This window comes from Equus caballus, chromosome 4 (assembly GCF_041296265.1).
Source record: "Equus caballus isolate H_3958 breed thoroughbred chromosome 4, TB-T2T, whole genome shotgun sequence".
Taxonomy (NCBI): Eukaryota; Metazoa; Chordata; class Mammalia; order Perissodactyla; family Equidae; genus Equus; species Equus caballus.
The window spans coordinates 107,998,260-108,020,466 of NC_091687.1; the positions used below are offsets into that span (position 1 = coordinate 107,998,260).

General features: G+C 38.3%; 1 protein-coding gene across 30 annotated transcripts in view; it reads right to left on the reverse strand.

Annotated features, from left to right (window-relative positions):
- Positions 1 to 22,207, reverse strand: part of KMT2C (lysine methyltransferase 2C) — a 269,112-nt gene that overhangs the window by 41,675 nt on the left and 205,230 nt on the right. For 21 of the 30 annotated variants that reach the window (XM_070265285.1, XM_070265298.1, XM_070265284.1 and 18 more), the window contains 12 exons: positions 18,423 to 18,527; positions 18,046 to 18,093; positions 16,887 to 17,066; positions 16,719 to 16,751; positions 16,495 to 16,620; positions 10,189 to 10,321; positions 9,747 to 9,961; positions 8,026 to 8,099; positions 6,431 to 6,613; positions 4,151 to 6,061; positions 3,405 to 3,697; positions 294 to 2,119 (listed from right to left, as the gene is read on the reverse strand). In XM_070265285.1, the coding sequence (XP_070121386.1) occupies positions 294 to 2,119; positions 3,405 to 3,697; positions 4,151 to 6,061; positions 6,431 to 6,613; positions 8,026 to 8,099; positions 9,747 to 9,961; positions 10,189 to 10,321; positions 16,495 to 16,620; positions 16,719 to 16,751; positions 16,887 to 17,066; positions 18,046 to 18,093; positions 18,423 to 18,527 (5,127 nt within the window). The remainder of the gene's footprint in view (positions 1 to 293; positions 2,120 to 3,404; positions 3,698 to 4,150; positions 6,062 to 6,430; positions 6,614 to 8,025; positions 8,100 to 9,746; positions 9,962 to 10,188; positions 10,322 to 16,494; positions 16,621 to 16,718; positions 16,752 to 16,886; positions 17,067 to 18,045; positions 18,094 to 18,422; positions 18,528 to 22,207) is intronic. The other 9 variants (XM_070265289.1, XM_070265291.1, XM_023640047.2 and 6 more) reach the window with 3 other exon arrangements.

The window sequence follows — 22,207 nt, forward strand, 5'->3', positions numbered from 1 at the left end:
TGGTTACAAGAATGGTTAGAAGAAAATAATTAAGAAGACGCCTCTTGTTTCTATTAAACCATACCATAAGTAACAGAACTGAGGAGGTCTGAAACTCGAGTTTTGAATCTCTTGATTTACCTGGGAGGAATCTAAAACTCTTAATCACTTTTCATTTTAAAGCTGAAGGAGGAACAGAAATATGACCCCTAGTGCTCTAGTCCCTCAGTAATTTTAGTATTGAAATCTTCCAACCATACCCCACACCAGCCTAATGCCCACAGTACTTATTATCGAAACGTGGGAATTCCTACCGATATTGGGGAAGAATGGTTCTGACCGCTGGCGAATCATGGCTTGCATCTGTCTCTGCTGTTGCTGTTCTTGCCTCTCTTGATCCAAAAGATCCTGCAGAAGCAGAGGCTGTTCCTCTAGAAGGAGGGGCCTCTCTCTGTTCTGATGGGCTAATGTTGGAGGAATCATTAGCTGTTGGGGTCCAGACAGGCCACTGGTACCAGACTGACTTGTTAGAGGCACAGTTTGATTTGTAGGTTTTCCTGTCCCAAAACCATGATTAACTGTTGACTGACCCTGAATGAATCCAGGATTTACCTGCACACCCTGAGGAAAAGTATGATTTACCCTAGAGACTGCCGTCACGTTAGAAGTCATGGTATTATCCAAAATATGACCAGGTGGTGTCACTAAAGGGGGAGGCAAATTTGACACCTGATTGGATGGTGAGGCTGGCAAAGTTGGTGGTGGAGACCCCAGTGGTCTAATGTCTGAATTCTCAGGTTTCTCATTAGCAAGTAAACTGGAGAGAACTGGAGTTGATCCAGTTATGCCACAAGAGTTTATTACATCTTCAGCAGGCAGCTGAGTAGATCCGTGAACAGCACTTGTGTTGGAGCCAGCAGTTTCTCGATTAGTTCTTTTCTCAAGTAAATCTGTATCACAAGACTGCAGGGAAGGGTTTTCTCCATCATTTACGTCTGTGTGAGCAGAAGCCTGTGAGCAGGGAGTGTCAACATTATCTTTACCCTCATCACTTCTCTCACTTTCACATTTGGTTTCCCCTTTAGAATTTGGAGACAGTACTTCTGTTTTTATCTCACTGGTAACAGTGGATTTTTTCCAAGGAGAATGTTTATCAGAAGCAACCACAGCTTTGTCTTCTTGTTCCTTTTTTTTTGGTTCAGTAGATACACACTGATTATCTAACTTATCATCAATTGGAACGTTAAGATCTAGTTCCTCATTAAACATGCTTTTCTTATCTCCTAGGTCAAGTTCTGGATCTGTATATGCAATGATATCAAATTCTCCTGACTTTAAGAGGTCATCCAGATTGGGATCATTAGTTTCCAAGTTATCCAAAGTATCCAATTCATCTCCCTTGCCATCCTCGGTATCTAGATTTAAATTTTCAAGATCTTCATCATCCAAGTCTTTGACTTCAACTCCCTCAAGGTCTTTAACATCTAGTTCTTTTACAGATGGATCATCAGAATCAAGTTTTTCTTCAAGACCATTGGAAGACTGGGTGGTTATCTGTAAATTATCAGATGTTGTTTCAGCTGGTGTAGATGATGATAAAGTAGCCTCCGAAAATTCACCACCTAAGGGATGACTCAGAGACCTCATGACCATAGAAGATGAATGGACAGGATGACCTTGCTCTTGCTGAGATGGTGGCACTTGTTCCAAATTTGGATGTACAGGCAGCGGATTAGGTAGACCTTGGGAAGGGCGTCTCATGGGGTCTGTGTGTCTAGGGCCTGCAAAGTCTGGCCGAGCAATGAAGTTTCCATGTCTTGGGTGAGAAGGTGCCTCTATAACGTTGCCAGGAGAAGCAGTGAAGGGCAGCCGTGGCCTTCCATCAGGGGCCCTATGCCTCAATTCAATAAATGCTTGACCCAATATGTTATGCTGCTGAACTGGCAGACTCTGTGGTGAAAAATGCTGAGGGAGTCCAACTGGATTACTCATTTGTGAATTATTTAAAGGCCTAGTCATATCTACAGATAGTGATCTTCTCAGCTGTGGAGGAACTCCAGATCCTTGTATTTGTTGAGGAGGCACAAGGAAGCGTTCTTGACATGACAGAGTACCATGACTACCTCCTGGAAATCCAAATCTAAAAGAAAAAAAAAAAAGCAACTAGTTAATACGATTATGTTGAATTTAGAGTTAGGTTGAGAAAGAGGAAAAGTTTTAGATTAAACTGAGATACAAAATTAATTTTGCCAAATACAATGACTTAGCAAAAGCAAAATTATCACCATTAGAAAGCACTTATAAAGTATCTATATGCAAGCAAATCTTTACTAAGTACCCACAGTGAAGACCAAGCTTGACCTCTAAAGACATGATCTGACAGATAACATAAATGGAGACAAAGGAACAGCCACCAAGCAGACGGAAGCAATTATTTAGAAATAAGCATAATACTACTGGAGCTGAATAAGAGTCCATCTCTTTTTTGTACATTTAGGGAGGCTATATAGAGGAAGCTGATTTGAGGGGGATGCTTGAATGAAGGTAGGAGGTCTACCAAACGGTCCTAGAGAGACTGACAGGCCTCTGCAGCACATGAGAAGACAAAGACAGGCATGATGACTGGGTAGACCAACCTGTCTGCTTGGAAGGAATGAGGACAGAAGGTACTAAGAGATAAAAAATGACAGGCATCATCCGTAAAGATTTAGTAAATGAATAAATTATACTATTTTTATTATTTATATTGTACCTCATTCTAGAAAGAATTAAATAATTTACAAGTAAGTATAAAACAAAGCAACAGGCATAAATAACTAAGGAGGAAGAAAAAAGGAAAATAAGGGTATGACTATAACATGGAGGTAGGTATTAGACTAAAAAGCATATCTGATAAAACTAAAAGCATATCATAGAGAACTATCTCCTTATAATAATAACTAATTTGGCTTTGACCTTTCAAAAAGGGAACTTCACTTCAAAAAGGGAAACCACTAACTTTACAACCGTATCCCGTCACCAAAAGTTCCTAAAGAAAACCACCTTTCAATTTGGAAATCTCCACAAATATTTACAATGTAAATTAAAATTTGGGGAGAGGACAATTCTCACTCATCATGTCACAGGAGGCTTTGACTGAACGTGGTAATTACATGTCAGAGACTTGGCTGGTATAATGAACGATATCATTCTAGCTGTAATGTAATGCTAATACAGCCAACACTTATTAACAAAGGGAATATTTTTAGATTTCTTAGAGGAAAAAAAAACCTATGACCTCTCATTAGTGGAAAATAACAGCGATTATATCTCAAAGGGATCAAGAAGTACAAAGCAGGAACAACTTCTGGATTAAAAGTAGCTTCATTTGTCTATTCCCTTCTTCTAATAGCAATTTAAATCTGGCATGAAATTAAAAGCATTACCTAAATCCATGAGGTCTCATCCCCATAGCAGTAACATCAGGAGGATAGGGTCCACGCGGATCTTTTGGGAAAACAGCATATCTAGGTCCTAGAGGAGGGACAGCAGGCGACCTCATGCTCCCAGGATAGGGGGGTGGAGGCCTACTAAAAGCCTGGCTGATGCTCTCCGGCTGCCAGTGCTGCAGGGGCCCTGGATGAGGCACTGCTGCTGGATCCTGCGACCCTTTCTCCTGCCGACCTGCCAGCTTCCTCTGCTGCTGCTGCTGGAGAATGATTTCACGCAACTTCTGCCGCTGAATGCAAAGAAACAAAAATGAGTGGGATTTCTGATAACTGACAGCTTTCTGAATCCTAATGCTTCCAATATGTGACTATGGTAATGTTTAAAATATCTTAATGTTTCAAAGTTCGATGAAACACTAGTTGCACTTAATTATTCAATAGGTTATAAAAAATAAATTGATAATTTGGGTCCTTTTCCTTGCCAGACAACTATGACAAAACTGAAAGCTTTCATATTTAAGAATGCCCTTACAAATTCATGAAGATTGAAATTAGATACAGAATAAACCCATTTCAATTGGTGTTAATTTTATCAATTTCACTTTTCTTCTTTACAGCACAACAAATTCTACAGAATAAACCAATAAACTTTAACATGGATGTAGAAATCACTCAGTTTGCTGAAGTGAACAGCTTTCTCAAAGAATACATTTAAAACATCTAAGAACATACAACGTGTTTACCTGTCTCAATTTCTCTGTATCTGCTTGAGACATATTTACAGTATTCTGTGTATCAGTGACCCCTGAAGTTGGTACAGGTCCAGGCTGTTGGGAGACACTGGAAAACTGTTGGCTTTGAGAATTCATTGGAGAGTTTGAAGGTGCACTGAAGTTCCCCTCTGATCCAGGCCTTGGCTGATCAGCAACATCATGAGCGACTTGACTTGTTCCAAAAGAGTCAGACTGAGATCTTGGAGTCAGTGGAGGCTGATCACAGGGGTCAGGAGCAGCAGATGGGGAAACACGGCTAAACGTGTCTGAAAGACCAGGTCCAGGTGGCCTAGGTGTTTGGGAACATACCTCAGGTGGCCTTATCAATGAGCCAGATAAAGCTGCTCCTCGACTTTGTGCTGCCTGCAGGAAAGGATCTTGATTTGGCATAAGCACTGGTCTTGTCATTGAGGACCTAGGAAAACCCTCTGAAATCCTTGGCCTTGGTGTTGCTGGTGGCTGAGAGTAAGGAACAGAAATTCCAGGTCTTGGTGTTCCAGGAGGATGAGCATATGGATCAGAATGTCTCTGATTGGTTGCAGATGTAACAAACAAGTCTGTCTGTGTAGATGGCCTTGGGGTTGGTGGCTGCTGACTATATGGATCAATCGTGGTGGGCCGGGGAGTTCCAGGAGGTTGAGAATAAGGGTCTGGATTGGAGCGAGATGTTCCTGAGGGTTGAGGATAAGAATCTACCACAGGTCGTGGAGTTCCTGGGGGTTGGGAATATGGGTCCTGAGATGTTGGCCTTGATAGGGTTCCAGGTTGGGAAAAGGCCCTTGAAGGATGGGCAAAAGATTCATTCATTGCTGCATGTGGGGTTAGGGGAGGCTGGCTATATGGATCACTTGACTGGTTATGAGAAAAGTTATCTACAGGTCTTGGTGTCAAAGCAGGCCTTTCATAAGGGTCAACAGACAATCGCCTTGGTGCCTGCGACACTGATCCATAAGGATCCTGGGAGGATGGAGGGGGCTGCATTGGAGTCTTAAAAGGTCCAGGACCACTATCAACAGGTGCAGGTGTCAACAAGGGTCGTGCATATGGGTCAGGTATCCGTTGTCTTTGAAATACATCTGCCCTAGGAGGTGGTTTAGTAAACTGATCATTGGTTCCAGCTGCTAGAGGACCTTTAGCAGTTTGTTCCGAAACTATAGGGGACCGGGGTAGACCCAAGGGTTTGGGAAATTGTTCTGTCATCACAGGCCTAGGTGTGTCTGGAGGCTTTGCATAGGGGTCACTATTTGTTGAGGAGGAAGAACATAAATCTCTGACTGGGGATGGCCTATTTGCTGTCGTCTCACTCATTTGAGCGGGCCTAGATACTGATGATAAAGGTGCACAATTTTCCACTAGCGCAGCAGAATTTCTTCTGGAAAAACAATGGGCCCCAGGAGGTGGTCTTGGGGTACCAACCATTTTCGCATAAGGATCCACTGGAGATGGTGGTCGGGAGTTAGAAGACCCAGGTGAAAACATCTGTGGTGAAGGCGGCTGAGAAGTCTGAGACTGCGACAGACCCTCCTGAATGGAAATCCGAGATGGGGTTGGAGGAGGTGGAGGAGCTTGTGGTTTCACAAACACATCATCTGACGATGCAGAAGTAGGGGTGCTGGGTAGTTGCTTTGTAAACAGATCTTTATGGAATGACTGTGCAGGAGACATATTTCCATTGCCAGGCTGAGGGGTCAAGGGGCTCTGTATCCCGCTACTTGGTGTATCTGAGCCAGACTGTGCCAGGAGAGGTTGAGAAGCAAACTGTTGTTGCTGTTGCTGTTGTTGGTGCTGCTGCTGCTGCTGCTGCTGCTGCTCATTCTTGACCTGTTCAAGCTTTTGCGTGGCTTCAATCTTAGCTTGCTGCTTACTTTTCTGACGCATTTGCTGTTGCGATAGGAAAGAGAAAGCACTCATATGGTTAAGGAAGAACAGAACTGTCATGGGAGAAAAAAGCAACAGAAAATTAATTTGTTTGATGTCATCAGCTGCCAGCTTGCTCCCATATTAGATTATAATCCCTAAAGAGGAGAGATTATTATTCATCATAGTATATCTCATTTACACCGATATTGTTTATAATACTTCAATAAACTTCCCAAATCAACTTAAATATATTTTACTGAGGAAAAAAGTCTATTTTTAATCAAATTTTTATATTCTAATAAGAACTATATTCTGAAATAACATAAATAGCCCTCTTCTGAAAAATCAAAAATGCAATAACAAAGCAAATTATTAAAAAAAAAAAAATACCTGTCTAAATTTCCATTCCTGTTCATGTTCTGATTCTCTTTGCTTTAATGGATCTTTAAAAAGATCTGAATCAATACGAGAGCTGGGATCAATGCTGTCTTGCTGTTGCTGCCTTTTCATGGAATCATTTGACATCTGTACTTTATTAATGCGTAAAGCAGCTCTGTTATCTCTGGCTTTTTGCTTTGAAAAAAGGAGAAGAAAATTATTTCCCAGCATATGTTAACACGTTTTAAGGAAAAAAAACCCAAACCATAGTGAACTTTACAATATAAAAGTAAGAAGAAGTCAGGTCAAATAGTTGAAAATACTTGAACTATGATCCTTTAGAACTTACAACCTCATGTGTGAAAAGATCTGGACACTATCTCATCTTCTCCCTTTTAGAATGCATGTTACCTTAGCTGAGGACATGTTCCCATCCCTCTATCTGAGCCAGGCTAGAGAACCCAGCTGTAATCGAGTATTTCATCAATCCTAATTTTCTTAAGACCCTTCAAAAATGAAAAATTAAAATTAATCTCTTAATTTAGAGGAAAGGAAAATATCCAGGGCCGGCCCGGTGGCACAGCAGTTAAGTGCACACGTTCCGCTTCGGAGGCCCAGCGTTCGCCAGTTTGGATCCCGGGTGCAGACATGGCGCCGCTCATCAAGCCATGCTGTGGTAGGCGTCCCACATATAAAGTAGAGGAAGATGGGCACGGATGTTAGCTCCGGGCCAGGATTCCTCAGCAAAAAGAGGAGGATTGGCAGATGTTAGCTCAGGGCAAATCTTCCTCAAAAAAAAAAGAGAAAGAAACAAGGAAAGAAAATATCCAATCCATTCTCCAAATCTAGAATTTGGAATTTGAAGCTTAACATGTAAGAAAATTATTGAGAAATATTAAAAAGATCTTCCTATTACCTAACTATATTCAGGGTAAAACCAAACAAGGCACTATCAACACATCAAAAAAACTTTCTCTTTATCCAAGGAATAGCTATCACTGACAACACGTGTGCTGACGATCACGCTGGAAAATAACTCTATATATTTTTCAAAACGATAATGTAGATTTGCTATGGTTTAAAATGAAAGCAAGTATTTGGATTCAGTTGACAATTTTGACTCTTTGGGAGAAAACAATTCACCATCTGAACTGTGAATCTTATACTCTACTAACACTTCACAAAGTTCCTATCTCAAAAGCTTCTTAAAGGTGTCTAGATATGTCTCTTTCAGGATACATGAAGATTCTCTAACTAAACTGAATACAAAAAGAGCTGATGACGGAAGAAACTGAGGCACACTAACGCAGCCTCAAAAGTTAGCACTTTTTCAAAGAGATGAAACAAATTAAACACACTCCTAAAACAAGTGATTTCAATCCTCAATATCCTGGTTCTCTTACTAGCTTCTAAAAACGTCACACGCTATATGAAGACATAATGAGTTAGGAAATCTTTACAAAAACAAAGCTGTTTATTAGTTGTACAAGGATTAAGATAGGTTTTCTGCAATGGAAAATCTTTTTATTGACCTAACTAAGACAATAGAAATAAGGTTCAGGTATTGTGTTTAAGATAGAACACATAGGGAGTCTTTTTTTAAATACCACATATGGTGCTCTTTCCTGTGAGCTTGCTTTTCTCCACAGCTTAGCAATCTGCTTCACTCTCGTAGTCCAGTCTGCAACGAAAGAACACAGTATACACATTGACAGAGCCACGGTAATGACGTGTCCTAATAAAAAGGCTGAGGAACTGCTGACGATTAAATTTGACCTGACCATGTTTTCATAAATGAGTAGTCCTGTATTAAGTTCTTTGTACAGTACAAAGTTCCTGGCACACAGTAGGCCAAACAAATATTTGCTGAATGAAGTACTGCCTTATCAACAATCTCACTGGCAGACTTGGGAAGATTCTACATCAAATGGGCTATAAGTAGCCAAGACAAATTTAATCCAAGATAACAAATTCCTGTGATCACCTAAGATGCTACCAGAAACAAAGCTACAAGTTTTGTCAAACATCTGTACTCAAGAGAGGTCTATCAATTTCACGAAAGGAAAGTAATCCTAAATACAAATAACCACCTCACTGGCATTGTGCACAATGAAGACATGGAAAAGTAACGATTTCAAGCCACTTCTATGGAATTCGCAGTGTCAGGACAGTATACAAAATGAAGTTTGACTAAGATCAACAGTGAGTGATAAATGTAGAAATGATTTAGTCCATATTTTTAAAAAAAAGGAAGCTTTCAAAAAAGCCAATGAAAATGGAAATCAGTTGACAGACCAACAGCCTTAACATGGTATTTTACGAGGTTCTAGAATTATACAGTAAAATTATAAAGGAAATTACTTAAAAAAAAACAAGTTCTGCTCTAAGGACAATTTACATTGGCACAAAGTAACTTAATATAACCAGATATGCTCATCTATAAACAGTAAATAAAAGTATGGTAAAAAAAAAAACCACATTTGAAGAATGAGTATATTGCTTTAAAAGATTGCACTAAACCACTGATTTCTATTATTGGATAAGGTATCATTTATTTTTATACATAATGAATAAAGTTCGACAGGGAGGCTGACCCCAAAAGGCACTAAAAGATAGGGCTCATGCATGAGAAGATCCACTTTTCGGTCCCCCTCTAGTAACTTAAAAGAGCTATGTGTTGACAGCTGGGAAACTTGCAAGACAGAATCCAAATGACCTTTTCAATCCTGGTTTGTCTTGCAACCTGAACTCAAGATAATAAACCAGCATTTGCTTGCAAATATTGTATACATGACATTTCATTAATCCAAACGTTTCATCCTCTGGTTAATCAAAATTTTCAAAAATGGCACCATTGTACCATCTGCTTTTTTGAAACAAGCTGGACAGGCAGGGACAAAGGGAGATAATATCAAGTTAGTTTCCACGCAAACAATACTTAGAATTGAGTCTAATTTAGCCTAACTTAATACTTCCGATTAAATGATAAGTTTCTGTTCTAGGAACTTTTCTGTAGAATTATACATGTAACACGACACTGACTTCCATATATTTATACACTGCCAGGAGCTTGAAAATGGACCATTTCATTAATTGAAGTTAATTTTTGAGAAATACGCAAATGAGCACAGGGCCTACCACTAAGCAAATGCAAGACGTGTCTATTCTCTAGGGAGTCTTCACACTGAGCATGGTCATCCCAGCTGAAAATCAGTAATGATACATGAGCTCTCTATTGTAGTAAGAAAGGACCAAGAAAAAACAGTCATGACACGTGCAAGAAAGCTGGTAATGTAACATAAATAGCAGTAATATATCCATGACTTACCAGGGAATTCTTCCTTTAAATTGGGGAAATTAATATTTGTGTAGAGAACAGGTGCTACCGTTGCCATTTCACCCAGAGCCTCCTCTTTCTCCCACTTCAGTGTACTTCTCTGGGCATTTGACATTGTATCATTTTCTCCTTCCATAGTGGGAGCTGATGATGTCCAAGAGCTGTTAGGATCACTTGCCATTGGATTAAAAGCTGGATTTTTATCCCTGGCAAATAATAAACAACTTTACTTCATAAACATAAACTAGCTTTCTAAATACTACAGTCAAGTACAACTTCATTAAAAGCTAAAACGTTTGATGATATTTAGCAAAGGTCAAAAGAAATGTAACATAGCACTAATATCACGCATTATGACTTAGACTAATTAACATTTATATAACAAAAATTAGTGTAATTTAAGTTTCCACAGAAAGTGAAGACTTGGAAGTACCTGGCATCACTGTAAGGTGGCTGTGCTATAGCAGAGAAAGTTCCTAATCCACCTCCAGGAGGCAAAGAATTATGTGGGAGATGAGGACTGGGTCCAATAAGCCCATTCATGAGTGGCATCCGTGAAAAAACATCTTAGAAGAAGAGAACAAGTAAGGTGGCATATTATTCATAAATAATAAGAAAGCAGTTAAAATATTTCTAAATAAAAATTTGTAATGCTATTTAAAAGTAGGATTTTTTTCAATATTATATCGTAAAATACTGCCACAGGAATAACTTTTGGTTCCAAAATTTTGAATTATAGTCTCTATAATTCTGTTTACTTCATCATGGTATACTGGAAATAGTGTGTTTTGGAGTCCGACACTCCTGAGCTTGAATCTTAATTCCGTTACTTGTTAGAAGCAGAAATCAATTACTATTTCTACAAAAATGAAGGTATTCTGTAATGTGACAGACATAACGTATGTACAGTTCTCAGCATGGTGCCTGGTACGCTGTAACTATTCATTACATATTAGCTCTACAAAAAGGATGCATCTCAGTAAACGTGAGTAAGTTTTATCAGATACTCTCTTCTTCATTCGAAATTTACAAACACATGTTCCTTATATTTTACTTTTATTCCTGTCAATAGAAACAGCCGTCTATGATTCTTAAACTGGCACTTCTGTAAAACAGTTTGGAAGAATAAGCAATATTTCACCTACCATTATCAATAAGATGATTATTGTTAAAAATATATACATTCTGTTTTTGATATAATTTTCATTACTTGCAGTTTCAACCCCCCAAAACATTTTAGCTCTCATTCCAGCTTATTCACAAGCTTCAAATACCTGATCATCTTTCTAGACAGATATTAGGCAAATTTTTCAGCAAATAGACTTTTTGTGTGTACCTTCAAAAACTCCTCCCAATTTAGAGACATATTCGAAAGTAATAAATACATGGCCTCTGTGAATTGCTATAACAACTCAGCACAACACTAGGAAATCCACATCGTCAATTAATTACACAGACGGAAATACAGTCATGCAATTGGCTAACAGTTGGCATACATGCTATAACTGGAGAGAACTTCTAACCTGATCACTCTGCTAAACCGTTAGGAAAAAGATTAACCAAAAGCAATGTCTCACCCACGTAACGTTTTACTCTGCTTAACGTCCTTTCACCGAAACCAGACCCTCTGACTGGTACAACTCTAAAGCACACAGAGCTTCAGTTCCTATGTGAGGACACTGAGACTGATGCTGGCAGGTTTTCAGCATTTTATCTCAAGGACTTCCTAGAGCCATCTGACTCCAGGTTAGGGCTTATCGTACTAAATGGCAGAGCTGGGCCCAGTGGATCAGGACTCTGTAAGAACAAGTGTCTCAGGACACACAAGTTCACTCCAAGGATTGGATTAAGAAGCAAGATTTCTGATTTTACTCAAAGTAGAGTGCTACCTCTGTTTTCAACTTCAGTGCAAGCAGGTTCCATTAAGGAATATGAGATTTTATTGAAAAATATCAAATGTCTTCCATGTAATTAGAATAATCAAAAGCTTTTTCATTGGTAATGAGAATGTGATCCATTCTGTAGCTGTCAGCACTGACTACATAACATGACCATATTGAAACCTTTCATAGTAATAACTATTACTTATTAAGCATTTTACTATATGCCAAGCGCTGTTCTAAAAGCTTTACATGGATTAATTCTTTGATCCTCACAACAACCCTATGAAATGGGTTATTACATGTTGCTCCACTTAAGTAGAAAGACTCAGAGAAGTTAAATGACTTGTTCAAGGATATGTAAGTAAATGCAAAGCATTTTTTTTCTAAGATTTTATTTTTCCTTTTTCTCCCCAAAGCCCCCTCCGTACATGGTTGTAAATTTTAGTTATGGGTCCTTCTAGTTGTGGCACGTGGGATGCCGCCTCAGCATGACCTGATGAGCGGTGCCATGTCCGCGCCCAGGATCTGAACCAGGGAAACCGCGGGCCACCAAAGTGGAGCGCATGAACTTAACCACTCAGCCACGGGGCCAGCCCCACATTTTTTCTTTAATTAAGAGTTGGTCTTTTTTTCCCCTCTCCCTCACAAGTCTACAATACCTACCCAAACTGGTTATGCGAGTTTATAAAATAATCTTTTTCAAGGCATGAATCATGGTAAGAATTGAAAAGTTACTTCACTTAACTTTTATGTAAAGTGATTTCAAGTTACTCTATCTCAATCTTGAAATTTCCCTTCTCTGCTTTCTGCCCTTCTGTGTTATTATCAACACATTACTCACTGCTGCCCTTCCTTACCACTCCCATTCAAGTTACTCTATGGAGGATTACCAACAATCTTATCATACTCATCCCACTTCACTTTACGACCTGTCTCTAATGATCATGTGCAAGATCCTGTACCTCTCATTCTATGTCTGTTTTTCTCACTTTCACCTAACTCTTAAAAATGAGAAAGAAAAGAAACATATAACTACACACTTCATATAAATCAGATTAGTTAAGCATATAACTCATCACATTTAATGTTCTACAAGATGCTGTACTCTACTGGCAGTATACTCTTTTAAGAAATCTCACCCTTCCCACAACTTCAATTAGTACCACTACATTCATAACTCCTAAATTTTCATCTATAGCCTTGAACGATTGCAAATACCCGTAAGTCAGAACAAGGCAGATGTCTCATTTCTAACAAACTAAAACTGGTTTAAAACTAAATTTATTATACCTCCACTACCCTCTCTATCTCCCTCCCTTCCTCTCACTCTCCCTCTCTCACACAGACACACACACACACTATTCTCTGTTCCATGTTTTTAGTTTACAGCATGATTGATTATCCTCTAGGAAAGCTGGCTGAAATATAACGTAATTCACTTTATTTCCTGCTTTTTCCTCACACCTTACACCCATTCAGTAGCACAATCCTACTTATTCTAACATCACTGTCTCTCATATCCATTAGCATTGCAGACATATTTACATGGAACCCAAATTCTCACTTAGTCCCAACCACAATAAACTCATTAGTATGACTCTTCTCATCTTAAATTCACTTCCAATACAATCATGCCACTGCATAACAACGTTTCTGTCAATGATGGACCACATATACGACAGTGGTCCTAAAAGATTAGTACCATAGAGCCTAAGTGTGCAGTAGGCTATACCATCTAGGCTTGTGTAAGTGCATACTATGACGTCCGCACGACAGAATTGTCTACCAGCCCATTCCCAGAATGTATTCTCACCGTTAAGCAGCTCATGACTGTATTGACATCAGAGCTACCTTGCCAAAACATGTAACTCACGAGGTCATTTCACTGGTGTAAGGTCTTCAATGCCTCTCAGAAACCAGGAGGAAAAAAACCAACTGCCACTGCCTATTTTTCATAGCCATCTAAATTACAATCTATGTGCCCCAATGTACATTTTCTAGTTTTGCCTCCTTAACACTGCCCACTTACTACTCCTTTGCTTTGAAAAACATTAAAGTTGCCATTCTTAAATATCTCTCTGTCATTCTTTATGTGACCTGATCATGCTTTATTCCTAAATTAGAATTATGATTCTTTCAAATATGAATGTTGAAATCTTAGTGAATCTTAAGGCTCAATGTGAATTATGCTCTACTCTATCAGTTGTATACCTGGAAGTCTACAATACCAGGACTATAAACTCCTGTGGTGGAGAGGCAGCTTTACCCATCTACACATAAGCAGCTAGCAAAAAAAAGCCATCCCCTCAAAAACTTTAAAATAAACAAGGCTGCAAGGTACAAAAGAATGAAAGTAGACCTTATCTTACACCATACACAAAAATTAACTCAAAATGGATTAAGGACTTGAATGTAAGACCTAAAATCAAAAAACTCTTAGGAAAAAACATAGGCAGCACACTATTTGACATTGGTCTTAGCAGCATCTTTTTGAATATCATGTCTACTCAGGGGATGGAAACAAAAGAAAAAATATCGGACAACATCAGACTAAAAAGCTTCTGTAGGGAAGAGGAAGCCATGAACAAAACAAAAAGACAACCCACCAACTGGAAGAAAATATTTGCAAATCATATATCCAACAAGGGGTTAATCTCCAAAATATATGAAGAACTCATACAACTCAACAGCAAACAAACAAACAACCCGATCAAAAAATGGGCAGAAGATATGAACAGATATTTTTCCAAAGAAGATATACAGATGGTCAACAGGCATATGAAAAGGTGTTCAACATCACTAATTATTAGGAAAATGCAAATCAAAACTATGCGATATCACCTTACATCAGGCTGAATGGCTATAATTAGCAAGAAAAGTAACAAATGTTGGAGAGGATATGGAGAAAAGGGAATCCTCATACACTGCTATTGGGAATGCAAACTGGTGAAGAAACTATGGAAAACAGTATGGAGCTTTCTCAAAAAATTAAAAATACAAGTACCGTACGTCCAGCTATCCCACTACTGGGTATTTATCCAAAGAACATGAAATCAACAATTCAAAGAGACTTAAGCACCCCTATGTTCGCTGCATCATTACTCACAATAGCCAAGACATGGAGGCAAACCATGAGCACACCAATGGATGAATGGATAAAAAAAATGTGGTATATGTATACAATGGAATACTACTCAGCCATAAAAAAGACAGAATCGTCCCCATTTACAACAACAAGGATGGAACTTGAGGGTATTATTTTAAGCAAAATAAGCCAGACAGAGAAAGACAAACACCATATGGCTTCAATCATGTGTGGAAGATAAACCAACACATCAGTGGTTACCAGAGGGAAAGGGGGTGGGAGGGATGACAAAAGGGGTAATGGACACATATGTATGGTGATGGCTAAAAATTAGCTACTAGTGATGAGCACAATGCAGTCTATACAGAAACTGATATATAATATTGTACACCTTAAATTACAGTGTTATAAATCAATATGACCTCAAAATAAAAAAATAAATTTCATATAGGCTGCAGAGTGAAATGGTTGAAATGATTGTAAAACCTTTTATGAAGGAATACATCTTTAACTGATTTGATTTCTAAAATACATACTTTGACTTTCAGAAAACATAGAGGAACATCTTTTTTTAGAAGAGAAATACCGAAGAATTCTTAATCATTAAGAAAGCATATGGGACTAATTAAGGCAAGAGGTACTTATGATGAGTCTATTTTATCCAAATGTAAATCACAGGTTTAGTCTAGCAGAAATCAAGGTAAATTTATGTTTAGAGGTAAACTGGTAGAAACAAAAATATTTTAATTATGTGCCTTATGGAATTTTTCATGTATACCAAAAATTGGTAGTAAAGATAACATTAAACGAATTGTGTATTTCAGTACTTCTACAAAAACTGTTTATAAAGTATCATTAAATTATTCAATTCAGTATATAATCATGAAGCAGAGCTAACAGGATTTAGAGAAATGACCCTATGTTCAAATGATCAAGAATACACACGGCCCAGGAGTCCAAGCCCCTCCTAAAGGAGGGTCCCCTATCCTCAGCACCATCTCCTGATCGGCTCCCACACATCTGAATTCTAGGCCCTCTGATTTCAGCTCTCCAGAAAGAGGGAGAAATTAAACTTATTTTATCCGGCAACTAGTTACAAGTAAGTAGAAGAAAACTGATCAAACAAAATAGGCAAATCTCCATAAAATTAGAAATTTCACAGCTGGCAGTAGACAGGTCACTGATTTACTATCAACATATATACTAAGCACATATTCTGAGGGGGGTTATACGGTGGTGAAGACAGACATGACCCAAGCCTTCAAGGAGCTCGCAATCTAAAGGGAAAACTGTAATTACCCAAACAGGTATTTATATGTGCACCACAAGCTACACGTGAAATGCACGGGCTAGGTGTGAGGTGGTGATCTGCTAACCACTGGGGAAATGACAGTGAACCTGAGACCGCATCAATGAGGACAGGCAACCAGGTGAGGGGGAGCAGTTCTCCAAACACATATGCGGAAAGGGCTGAGGGCAAGGGACGGGACTGGACTGACTGGGGGAAGGGAGTGGAGCAGGCACTGCTACGTCCTCCCCACTGCCAAGAGAGTGAGCAAACGAATTCCGGTCACAAAGTGGATCCCAGATTTCCAGAAAATTTCAGGGAGGCAGGTCTCTGATTGAGATAAATTCAGAGATTAGTATGTTTCCATCATCATAAAAGAGAGTTTTCTCTATCAGTTTGTAGACATTGTTACTAAGCGACAGGGCTGAATGCACTTACACACTGCAGAACCATACTTATGAAACTGTTCTAAAGGTGACATACCCTGATTGTGCATGGGCAACAGCTGTGGTGCAGGGGGAGGCGGAGGCTGTGGCAATGGAGTCGGCTGAGTGGTTGCAGGACTGAGCACAGCAGTAAACAAGTCTTCAACATCCTTTCCTCCAAGCTCTGAGATAAGATTATTACGATAATAAGATTAAAAGACTATTAAAGCCATAGTATAGGGAATGCCATTTTCATAAACTAAAAAATCAGAACACAAATACCTGGAATTTTATATAACTTTCCAAGAATTGCTCCTAGGATAAAATAAAGAGATAGAAATATTAACTACTACCATTTCAATATACTGATACAAAATAGCATTTGACACAGAAATTATCAGAAGTTAAATTATAAATAAGCATGCAGAAATCTTTGAAAATCATATTTACTCATGTCTTTTAGAAAGCCTAGATGTAGGGCAAATATTTTACCATCTGTGACCATTTTGTCTAGTTCAGGACTGAGGATTCCATCTAGTTGTTCTTCACTTAATGGTCGTGAGTTCTGATTGACACTTGGTTGAGGCAAAGAGGAAGGATCATCAGCGACAGGACCAATATCTATTCCAGCTAGAGGAGCAAGGTAAACACATTAAAAAGTGAATCTGAAATATACAAAATGCATAACACTATTTACCTGCATTAACATACAAAATATTATTAAAATAGAGCAATGAAAAGTCTGTAATTCTGAATTAATCAGGATTCTTACAACAATTTGGATAGTCAATCAGTAAAAATTAGGCACAATGTATTTGTAAACTCTGGTGCCACTTAAAGTTACATTTTGACTAGTAAATACATTTCCTGAGGAAGAAAAGAACACACCTGGTTCTAAATGGCTAATTTCCAAAAAATAAGCACCATATTATTAAGATAGGAATCTATGAGACGATTCAATATCCAATATTCAATATACAAATGGAAAACAGTGGTTTTAAACGTATAGTTCAACCCTCACATGCATTAGTGAAACAGGAGGGATAAGTTTCACATAAAGCCATAACAGGCTCTAAAAGTCTCAATGCTTAGCAAACATTATCCTTTTATGAATAATTTCAACTGCAGATCATATTTTTAAAATATTCTGTAATCACAAAACAAGATACAGATTATGTTTATAACATATCATGCTTTATTTCACACAAATTGGTTTTTAAGCAAGAGTCACATTTAAAAGTGGTATATCATCTACTTTCTTTATCACGCTTTTTCAACATTACTACTATTAAAAGTAAAATTTAGTTTGCTCTTATTTGATCTTATATTAGGAACTAATTCTACAACATTTGGGTAATATTATAAGTTACATATTAACAAGAACAAAACCATTCATTAAAAAACGAAAAGAACTACTGAGAAAGTCATTCAAAGCACAGTACAGGGAGCTGTACCACGCTTCAGCTGCACACACAAAGAGCAAGGTACGGATTAGTGACAAATTAGCACTAGAACAAATATGCATGCACCTACAGGCTGTTTCAGCTGAAATAACTATTAAAAAGAAGACTACTTCTAGGCAGCCATCATCCATGGCTCAGTTTCTTACCAAATGGAAAAGGTGAGCTCTCAACCTGGAAAGTGCATAAATCAAGACCTACAAGACCCAAACCAAATAAAATGGATGATCACCACAGGGCGGGAAGTGGGGGCAACGCAAACAGAAGAAGAGACAAGATACAGCAAGGCTGTAAGGCAACAAGACTTAAATTTGATGCAATTAGAAAGGCAACAGAAATCAACTCATTTGCTATTTCCCCTCCTAAAGCAGGAAAGCTCAACTAGATCAAATAAAACAATGAGTTCATTGACAATGCCCAAAAATTTTTTTTTCAGTTTCACAGAAAAGACTCAACTTGTTCCACACAAATACACCTCTCATTCATATCATAAAACAGACACTGGGCAAATAGTATTCACATATACCTGAATGATCAACTGATTTTGCAAGGTCATCTGAAATTATTCCAAGAATGTCATCATCTGTGTTTAAGACTTCGGAAATATCAGCTAAAGGGTCATCAGCAGTACCTAAATACAGTAAGTATATTTTTTAAGTCTCAATATTTTCCTAGACATTAAATTCTAAAACACTCTCACTCATTCAATCATTTACTAAATATCTAGAGTATAGCAGATGCTGAGGTAAGTGATAGAATCATAAAAAGCTAAGATCATTACTTCTGAAGTAAGGGATTTTCATAGAAAAGGCACTCCAATGTTTTGAATAACAAAACATTAAAAATTAAGACTATTTTTATGTGGTTAATATATAAACAATAAAATTTAAAATTATGACCTACAGGCAATAAAAAATGAAATAGAATGCTTTAAGAAATAAAGCAAAACAATCCATTAAGAAAGCAGTATCTCTAAAAATAACATTTAGAAAATAAAACACAGAAGATAAATAAAATGAAAGAAATCCATTATTTAGAAATTCATTGTAAAGTATAAACCAGATACCACCATCTAGTTAAAAGTCTACTTTCAGGGGCCAGCCCTGTAGCAGAGCAGTTAAGTTCACATGCTCCACTTCAGCGGCCCAGGGTTTGGATCCTGGGTGCAGACATGGCACCGCTCACTAGGCCATGTTGAGGTGGCGTCCCACATGCCACAACTAGAATGACCCACAGCTAAAATATACAACTATGTACTGGGGGGATTTGGGGAGAAAAAAAAAAAGGCGAGGGGAAAAAGAAAAAAAGATTGGCAACAGTGTTAGCTCAGGTGCCAATCTTTAAAAAAAAAAAAGTCTACTTTCAGCTTTGCTCTTAGTACTAACTACTCCTTCACCTAATTATTCAAAACATATTTGAGTACCCACAGAACCATGTCTCTGAATCATGTTAACAGGCATTGTCCCAGCCCCTGGAAATACAGCTGAGACTGAAACAAAGTGTACGCCCTCACAGAGCTTCCTTTCTCAGAGGGACTTATGCAGTAAATAAATGACATCAGTATAAGTGCTCTAAAGATAGGAAAATAAGGAACAAGGATTAAGAACAAGATGTGGGGATGCTGTATTAGATAAAGCAGTCAGGAAAGACCTTCTAAAGGACATGACAAGCATACAGCTAAACAAAATAAGGGAGTAATATTCACAAAGATGGAGAACACTCCAGGCAAAGGGAAAAGCAGAAGTAGAGACTGGGGCAGGAAGGGCTTTGCCAACACAAGGACCAGTGTGGCTGTAGTAAGAAAGGGAAAGAATGGTAGGAAATAAAAAAGGCAGCTAAGCAAGATTACGTATGGTCTTATGGGTCATGGTGAAGACTGAGCTTTATTCTAAAGTACAATGGGAAGCTGTTGGAAAGTTGACGGCTATGAGGTATATGATTGACAATTTAAAGGAAACACATTGGCTGCCATGTGTAGAACAGACTAGGGGTGTACACATGGCAGTAGGGAGTGTTGACAAGACTGGAAACCGGGAGATCAGTCAGCAGGCTACTGCTGCAGTCCAAATGAGAGCTGAGGGTAACCTGAACTATAATGGTCGGGAGAGTTGAGGTAAGAAGTGGTTGGCTTTGGGATGTATTTTGAAGGCAGAGACAAATTTGAGAATGTATTAGAGGTGGAATGTGAGACAGTGAAAAGTCAAGGAAGACTCCATAAGTGTTTGTGACCTAATCAAGTAAAAAATATTGAGGCTAGCTTCAGTAATTATATTAGTCATTTAAGATAAGGAACATCTGAATTTTTTAATCCATTTCAACTGTATTTTTACTTAAAAAAGGGGGGAGGGAGGACATAAAATTTATAATCCAGATTCCAGATCAAATATCTCTGTGAAATAGTCTTGTCCCATTAAACGTATACTTCTCAAACAGAATTCATACATACTTAAGAATATTATAATATTTCAAGTTGAAAGGTAATGTAAGTTTTGTATGTCCAAATATTCACAAGGCTTTTGAGAAACAAAATTATTTCAATAATGTATTTTCTACACAATAGTACACTTGAAGGAAAAAAATTCTGAATAATTCTTCCAGGTGTCACGTAGTGTGTGTGTACTTGTTTGTTTTGAACCAATGGAATTCTACTAAATGAATTATAGATAACTTTTTTTAAAAGACCATGTTTAAAAAGTTCACCACTACCTGAAGAAAGAGATTTTATATCTTATCAACAAATCATTAAAAATCGATGTAATGGACTATATTGAATGCAATGTAAAGAAACGAAAGCAGTTACTTATCAATTTCCCATTATAAAGGGCAAAAGAGAGGTTCAACTGCGAAGAACGTGACATTTAATTGAGGTTTTGAAACAGGTGTTATTCTAGTCCTCCACATTTTGGCTTTATCATTAAACCATTCTCTCTTCAGCAGTTTTATGAAAAAAAAAACCAACTTCAAATAAAGGAAACAAGACTAAAAATAACGTAATCAACGTCTTTCCTGTCACAGTACGTTTTCTGTCCAACTTCTCTTCCTTATAAAAACTCAAATGCAAGTAACCTCTATTTAAGTCTTTATCGGTTCGTCAAAATTTTTAAAATAAGATATCCTGCACAGTAAGATATCCTTTGAAGGACCCACAGGTCTTTCACTATACATTATTTCAAAAACATATTGACATGGATAAGAGCAGGTAGGTACTTAAAAGAGCAGAATAAAAGTCAAAGTCAAATGATCTGCTAAGATTAAACAGACAAAAAGCACGGCCTTCGGTCCAGTGCTTTAATTCCTCACTGCTGACAGTGAGGAAGACTGGACATGTGCATGCACGCGAGAAGGGGATCAGACTGCTTCTAATTGTTTCAGGAAGTTAACATCAAAACAAACCAGTATTTCACAGTTCAGGATAACGCCAATTTTATGAAGCTGTAACTATTTAATACATCAAGTCAACTTTCAGTGGAAGGGTGCCTTAAGATTATTTTCTAAATTGAGTTTATAAAATTAACTGAGCAACAAATGTAATCAATGGCAAAAAGGAAGCTTGTCAGAAGAACAGTAATTTATAACTGACAGCAAGATAAAAATCTAGGGGCCAACCCAGTGGCGCAGTGGTTAAGTTCGCACATTCTGCTTCTCAGCGGCCCAGGGTTTGCTGGTTCAAATCCTAGGTGTGGACATGGCACCGCTTGGCAAGCCATGCTGTGGTAGGCCTCCTACGTATAAAGAAGAGGAAGATGGGCACAGATGTTGTTAGCTCAGGGCCAGTCTTCCTCAGCAAAAAGAGGAGGATTGGCAGCAATTAGCTCAGGGCTAAGCTTCCTCAAAAAAAAAAAAAAGGTAAAAATCTAGAAGTGGGGGAAGGGACTGGCCCAGTGGCGCAGCCATTAAGTTGGCATGTTCTGCTTCAGTGGCCTGGGGTTTGCCCATTTGGATTCTGGGTGCAGACCTATGCACCACTTGGCAAGCCAGGCTGTGGCAGGCATTCCGCATATAAAGTAGAGGAAGATGGGCTCAAGGCCAGTCTTCCCCAGCAAAAAGAGGAGGATTGGCTGTAGATGTTAGCTCAGGGCTAATCTTCCTCAAAAAAAATCTAGAAGTGAGGGAAAAATTCTGATCACAACTCTTACATACCGAACTAGTTAAACTCCTGGAAACTTGTTGACGTTAATATTACTTTATAAACATTTTACATTCTCATACCTTTCTCTGATTCTAAGTAGTCCCCATATCCACTCTATCTAGGGCAGTGGTTCTCAATCGGGGGCAGTTTGGGACATTCGGGAATATTTGGAGACATTTGTG